We start from the raw sequence: 7167 nt of genomic DNA, 5'->3' as shown, positions 1-7167 counted from the left end.
CTGCCCTTGTATAAGTAACCCAATAAGTTTGACAATCTCAGAATAAAACAAAGATTTCCGTTATTCAACTTTAGCCATGATCCATAACATGACAATCATTGTTGAGATGGGGTGGAATGACTGTGACTATTAAACATTTCTCTTGATTTTAACTTTGCAAATGTCTTCTTATGTAATGTATTGCTGTCTTCCTCCCCTAATATTCTTTTCAATACTCTAAAAATATTGTTCTTTTTAAATTCTCTGTAGTAGTCTTTTGTTTTGCTTACTGAAACTTCTTATGATATCTTGTTCCTTTTCAGGTATTGATCCTTGGTTGATTAATTTGGAAAGATGAAAAGGAGATAGGGATAGAGGAAGGAGAAAAGAAGAGAAAAAAGGAAGGGAAGATAGAGGAACCGAGGGAATATAGGCGAAGCATCTCATGTTTTCCCCCATGACATAACATATTACAATATATTTAGAACAAACTTACAAGTACCTTCCTAGAATATTTATCATATTCATGTTATACAGTAAAAGTTACTTTAAACACACTGCTTCCTTCCTGCCTTCTTCTTTCTTTCTTCCCTCCTTCCCTTTATCACTCCTATCTTAATTTTCTTCAATGCTAAGGAAAAATAATAGCATTGCTGATAAAAATGAGACATCTTTCTCTTTATGACTAATCAATATTTTGCATGTCTTAGCTTATTGGACGGCCTGCTATGCCTTCTTACTGGGGTCTTGGATTCCAACTGAGCCGCTGGAATTACCTAACTCTTGATGAAGTGAAAAGGGTGGTACAGAGAAATCGAGCAGCAGGCATTCCTTTTGTAAGTGGAAGAACAATTTTTTTATACATAGATTGCTGATTATCTATCTATCTATTTTAATAGTCCTAAATGGAATGAAAATATGAAGATATTTTATTGTAAGTTTTATGATATTTCTTCCTTACATGTCCTGGAAATTATACTAATTTCCCATACTTTTTATATACTCTGAATTATAATATATTCATGCAATAATTTTAATATTTCAGTCAGCATCTTACGTTTCATATATATATATATATATATATCAATTTTAAGTGATGATCCCCCAAAAGTAACAAGTGATAATGAGTCTTTAATTATAGAAAAAGAAAAATAATATCAATGTTATAATGAACAAATAGAAAAACAGTTAGATTTTAGAAAGTATCATTTTAATCAGTAGAATAAAATGATCTTAATGTAATATAGAAAATTAAAAATAAAAAATTTAGAAAAAAATATTTTATTTTTGCTTGTTATTTCTTATAAAATCATATTTAGTCTAAATCCAAATATTCCTAATGAATGTAATTGAAATTTCAATAATATTATTAATAAAAATTTCGATCTGTAATTAAAAAAATACCCATTCTTTTTTCACTAACTGAAATAGTTTTCATTGATTTCTAGGATGTTCAAGTCACTGATATTGACTATATGGAGGAAAAGAAAGACTTTACTTATGATATGGACAAATTTGCAGGACTCCCTGAATTTGTTAAAGATTTGCACGATCATGGGCAGAAATATATCATCATTCTGGTAATGATTAACTACATATATTTTTGATAATTTTGTGTTGTAAATATTAGTAGATTGTCCTAATGTTTCTTCTCTTCTGTTATTAGGATCCTGCCATTTCTATAAACAAACGACTGAATGGAACTCCTTATGAGACATATGATAGGGGATCAGCAAAAGATGTGTGGGTAAAAATGGCAGATGGGAAAACACCACTTATTGGAGAGGTAATTCTTGAATTCATAGACATTAGATCTCATTCTACTATACCTTCATCCTATTATTTAGTACTGTAAGGTTTACATCATGAGATACATCTGATTTCAATAATAGATAATGTGTTCTCTAGAAAATAATGGATAGAATCATAATAATATCTAAAACTGGAAGGGATATTAGAGATTATCATGGTCTGACTTCCTCATTTTATAATGAGAAATTTCCAGGAATAGAACTGTGATGTCTTGACCAAGGTCATACCAAATTTAACACTGAGATAAAAATTAAATTCAGGTCCTCTTATTCAAGACACCATAGTCTTTTTATCATTTAATATCATCTAAGTCTAACTCCTTTTTTTAATGAGGAAACTAAGGTTGGGTAATTTGCCTTAGATAATCTAGGAAGAGAGTCAGGACTTGGACTTTGGTCTTCTGATGTATTCATTTTCATTTTTCTTATCTAAAATATAGCGCAGATAACTAGTATCAACATTATTATAATTTCACCTTTTCCTTTCACATTCTCTGGTGGAACAGGAAATGTGGAGAAATTCAAAAAGATCATAATTCAATAACAATATGGGTAACAACCAAAATAACTGATTTAAAGGGAGGAAAAGATAATTATTAGATCATATTGAAACTGCATTATTCAGAGAACTAAATTACAATATATGGTTTCACTATTTTTTTGTGGTCATCCTCTGAAGTCATAAGTATCAAATCACATGTCATTATAGATTTGCAAATACTATATATTTAAAGTAGCTCTTTATTAGATTAAAGAATAAAAGATTAAAAGTAGCTCTTTTATTTTGTTTTGTTTGGCTTTCCCTATCTCACATGGACTGCCTATTAGAGGGTAATCAAGATGTGATGGTTAGGGGGTGTAGTGAAGAAAGCACAGGATTTGGAGCTAGTCTTAGCTCAAATTGTCTTTTGTGTACTTACTGGCCATTTGATCCTAGATGTGACTTAACTTTGCTTAGCTTCATTTTTTTGTCATCTGTAAAATGGGAGTAATTATAGCACCTGCTCCTCAAGATTGTTAGGAGGATTAGATGATCTGGCACATGTAAATGCTTTGCAAATCTTAAACTGCTACAGAAATGTTAATAACATTATTCATGGGCTTGAATTTGTGCCATTTGAGGGTTCTTTAGAGACAATGAATTAATTCTAGACTTTCCCCACTATATCACACTGCCTCTAGCATTTGGCATGAAGCAAAAAGGCTTTGCTCTTTATGAAGGAGAGCACACTGATGAAAATAATAAAAGTAACCTCAATATAAAGTGGTAATAAATATCACACAGAAAGATCATGCAGCAGATCATAGAGTTAGGCTTACATGTTGGAATGTATGTTTTTTCCTTTCTTTTTTTAGGAGAGGTATGGGACTATTTTTTTATTTTATTATTATTATTATTTGTTTGAATCATTAGATCTTCTGTCCTTGAAATACAGCAAATACTTGATATGTCCTTTAATTGAATGGAAAAGTTCTAGAATGCAAAAGCAAAAAATAAATTTCCTTCCTCAATGACCAGAAGATTTAATTTTTAATAGCAAGCACTGTTTCAAATATGTATAATGGTAATCGTGTCAGTTTAGGGATCTGTTCATAGTAAAGAGGTATTGGCTGGGCTTTTGCCCTATAGAAAGGATACGGCAATGATAAAGCTATTCTGGAACAGGTCAAGCAAGCCCATAAGATCCCCTTCCTAAATTTACAGTGAGAACATTTACATATTAGAAATCAACAAATGATACACACCAGGGCTTGATTTATTATTCTGTTGATTATATAGATGTCAGAAGGCAATGGAGAAAATAATAATATAGTTATAACTTAAAAGTATGTCAATTATGTTTTTTTTTTTGATTTGGAGAACTAGTTTTTAAACATTACGAGAACATCATTTCTTGTATCCAATGACCAATGATCATTGAGCAGAGCTTTAGTGAGCTATGCAGACTGGATATATATGTTGAATTTGAATCAATATAGTGAGCCAATTGGAGCAGGGGCTGGGAGAACCACATTGTCAAAGGAGGGGTGAATTAGTTAAGACCAGAAAAAGAGTCACTCAGAGCTCCAGGCTAATCAGCTTGGGTGAAATAGGGAAAGCCAATATAAAACAATACTAAACAAAATAAAAGAAAACCTTTTTATCTTGTATTTTCAAATCTATTAATAACATGTTTTGGTCCTTATGATTTTGGAGGATAATCATAAGATATAGCTGAAATCATCTACTATAGCTGATAAGACAGAGCTATTTCTGGCCAGATTTGTCAGATTTTTTCCTCTGAAATCTAAAAAAAAATTTTTCAGGGTTAAAGCAAAGCAAAGGAAAATAGGATACAGAGAAGATAGCTAGCATGTGTAATCTGACAAAAGATTTAACTGACTTCTCCCAGATTTGTTTTGATGGTGCGATTCTATGTTCTACCCAGAAAATTTGTGAAAATCCAATGAAATCATAATATGGAATAATCTTTTAATATATAAAACACCAAATAAGAGTTAGATAGAGTATAATTATTATGTATATTCTGGTTATGAACTGTTTTCTTTCCTAGGATATCATAAACTTATTCACTCTATGTCTATGTAAAGCTGTTAATAACTTCATCGTTTATCCTTTAATATTTAGGTCTGGCCTGGTTTAACTGTATATCCAGATTTCACCAACCCCAACTGTATAGACTGGTGGGTAGAAGAATGTCAAATTTTTCACAATACAGTGCCCTATGATGGATTATGGATTGTAAGTAATTTTTTTTTAAACTCATATATCTGAAAGTTAAGTTAAAGTGATTAGTCATAGTAAGAACTGTGGAATAATAGGACATTTTTCACCAACATAGAAGTTTAGACAACATTTCTGTGATACATATTGAAAAGAAAATTCAGAAATAAAAATTAAAATATTTTTGATTCTGTCAGTAATTTACTGATAATTGTCATTCTTTGATGTATACATTTTTATTCCCTATATACAGTCTAAAAATGCGAAAACTGAGACACTGGCTTTTAAAAACAGCAACAACAATAATGAAAAAAAAATCTGCTTAATTTTGTTCCCTTCTGTCTTGGCTGTTTACATATATTGCCTAAGTCATGAATCCAATCACCAAATGGTCTAGAATTACATTCTGTACCACAGCCATACACATACACCTCTGTCCTATTCTATCTGTTTCACAAGTATAGACCATTGATTGACAAGAGTAAGGGAAAGTTTATCCTCCTGAAGCTTAGAGTCAAAGAGAGATAAGCCACACAAAAATATCATTTCTGTACAGGCAAACGTGATAAGTGCCTTAAGAGAAGTAGGGGCAGTATCTCATTGGAGGAGAAAGAGAGCAATTTTTTCAACTGGAGTAATAAGATTTTGTGGAGGTGGTGATGTTTGGGCTGCACCTCAAATTATGGGAAAAAATTTGATAGGGAGAAGAGACATAACCAAACACAAGCTTGGGGGAGATTAAATAAATAGGAGGGGTTTATAGAGGTAGGGGAAGGTAAAAAGTGTCATTTGAGGAAGGGGAAAGAGAATGTTTCCCTTATTCATTAATTAGTTTCCTCTTTTGGCTAATCCTTAGAAAGAAAATCAACAATAATCATTACATTTTAAAAGCTCTACCAATATCAATATTTTTAATCGAGTTGATATTTCTTTTGTAGGGAACATCTAGTATGAAATTTCCTTTTCTATGGATGGTGGATACATGTTTTAGAGAACTGCTTCATATTTGGAAAGATAGTGAATTTTTTAGGGTAACACAGATCTTATTTATCAAAGACAGGACTTGACTGAATCCATGTCTCATTGTTTGAGACTAGTCTTTTGTGTCATGTTGTTGCTATCTTAATAGAATTGATCCTGTGATAATTAAGCATCTGTTTTTCTGGAATAACCATCAAAGTCCTTGTCTTATAGTCTCTCAAATATCTTTGCTTTCTGTGATTATTTTTTTGTTGGTGGATTACATATAAAATAAAAATTCTATTTTATATTCATATGTCTCTGCTAAAGAGCCATTTGTAAAGAATAGAAGGTTTGCCGGAAGGTCATATAATTAATATATATCAGAAGCATGACTTGAACCTTGCTAGATCTCCCTGGCTCTTAGGTTGCTCCCAAATTTAATTTCTCCTTCCCTTTTCAAATAATAGTGATGATGATGATGATGAGATGATGATGGCCATAATATGTAGAGAGCTTTATGATTTGAAAAAGTTTTCTCATATTATGCCATTTTAATTTCACAATAACCCTTCATTTTACAGATGTGGAAATTGAGGAAGTTAAGAGGTTAAGTCACACACTTAGGGTAACAGCCTAGAATAGAATGTTGGACCCGGAGGCAGGAAGACCTGGATTAAAATTCTACTTACATTTAAATCATTAGAACACCATTAATCATGTTCTATAAGTAGACGATTGTTTGGGAATTCAAAAATTCTTTCCAAAGCATAACACAACCAAATTGTCTTCCTAAAATTGGGAATGTACATTGAGGACTTTATGATAACTTTTACAATAAAAGATACTGTCCTTTACTCTGTCTTTTCAGGATATGAATGAAGTTTCCAGCTTTGTTAAAGGGTCAAAGGACGGATGTAGCCCCAACAAATTGAACTACCCACCTTTCACTCCAGGTAAGTTTGAGACCTTTTATGATGTAAAACACAATTTCCCCCCCTTCCTCAAAGGAGTTGCTCTGAATTAAAAACTTTCCTTTTTAATTTACTACAAAACCCCATACTTATGTCTTTTGTTTGTTTGTTTAATTTTTGCCTTCAAAGGTACTAGTAGAAGAAAGAGAAAATATATCTGATTATTATTCAAAGAGATATTTTTTTCTTATTTATAGGTGAGATGACCTTAATAACAGAAATAATGCTTTTAATGTACTCTATGTATTACTGATTTTCCTTTGCCATAACATAGTCTATGCAAAATACAACATAGCTCATTGCATGTCATTTACCAGAAAAGCTGGTTCTTCTTATTGCAGAAGAAAGATGAACTCTTGCTACAACTCATTAATTGAAAAAAATTTCACTATAAAATTTATAAAACCCTTTACAAAATTTATTCTCATCACCATTGTCTTCCTCCTCAGGATGGAAGAATTATTACTAACTTCATTTTACAGAGGGATAAATTGAGGCAGAGAGGTTAAATAATATGCCCAGAGTCATACAGCTAGTCTCTGAGTCTTCGAACTCTTGGTCAAGCATTCTATTCCCTGGGCCACTTAGTTGCCTCTTCAGACAGCAAGCCTGAGCTGTCTTTGGCAGTGATCTGACGAGAGGCAGGGCAATGTATTAGGCACATTGCTTTATTCTGAGTCAGGAGAGCTAGATTCACATTTTTGTCTCTGATGCAATC

The 7167-nt window shown here is 31.9% G+C and overlaps 1 protein-coding gene across 1 annotated transcript in view; it reads left to right on the top strand.

Annotated features, from left to right (window-relative positions):
- The window catches only part of SI (sucrase-isomaltase), a 90039-nt gene that overhangs the window by 13886 nt on the left and 68986 nt on the right, over window positions 1-7167 (top strand). Inside the window, exons 10-14 of the mRNA XM_031961114.1 lie at window positions 690-815; window positions 1428-1559; window positions 1646-1765; window positions 4420-4533; window positions 6347-6431. Coding sequence (XP_031816974.1) covers window positions 690-815; window positions 1428-1559; window positions 1646-1765; window positions 4420-4533; window positions 6347-6431 — 577 coding nt within the window. The remainder of the gene's footprint in view (window positions 1-689; window positions 816-1427; window positions 1560-1645; window positions 1766-4419; window positions 4534-6346; window positions 6432-7167) is intronic.

This window comes from Sarcophilus harrisii, chromosome 3 (genome assembly GCF_902635505.1).
Source record: "Sarcophilus harrisii chromosome 3, mSarHar1.11, whole genome shotgun sequence".
Taxonomy (NCBI): domain Eukaryota; kingdom Metazoa; phylum Chordata; class Mammalia; order Dasyuromorphia; family Dasyuridae; genus Sarcophilus; species Sarcophilus harrisii.
This window is presented reverse-complemented; position numbering and strand designations above follow the sequence as displayed.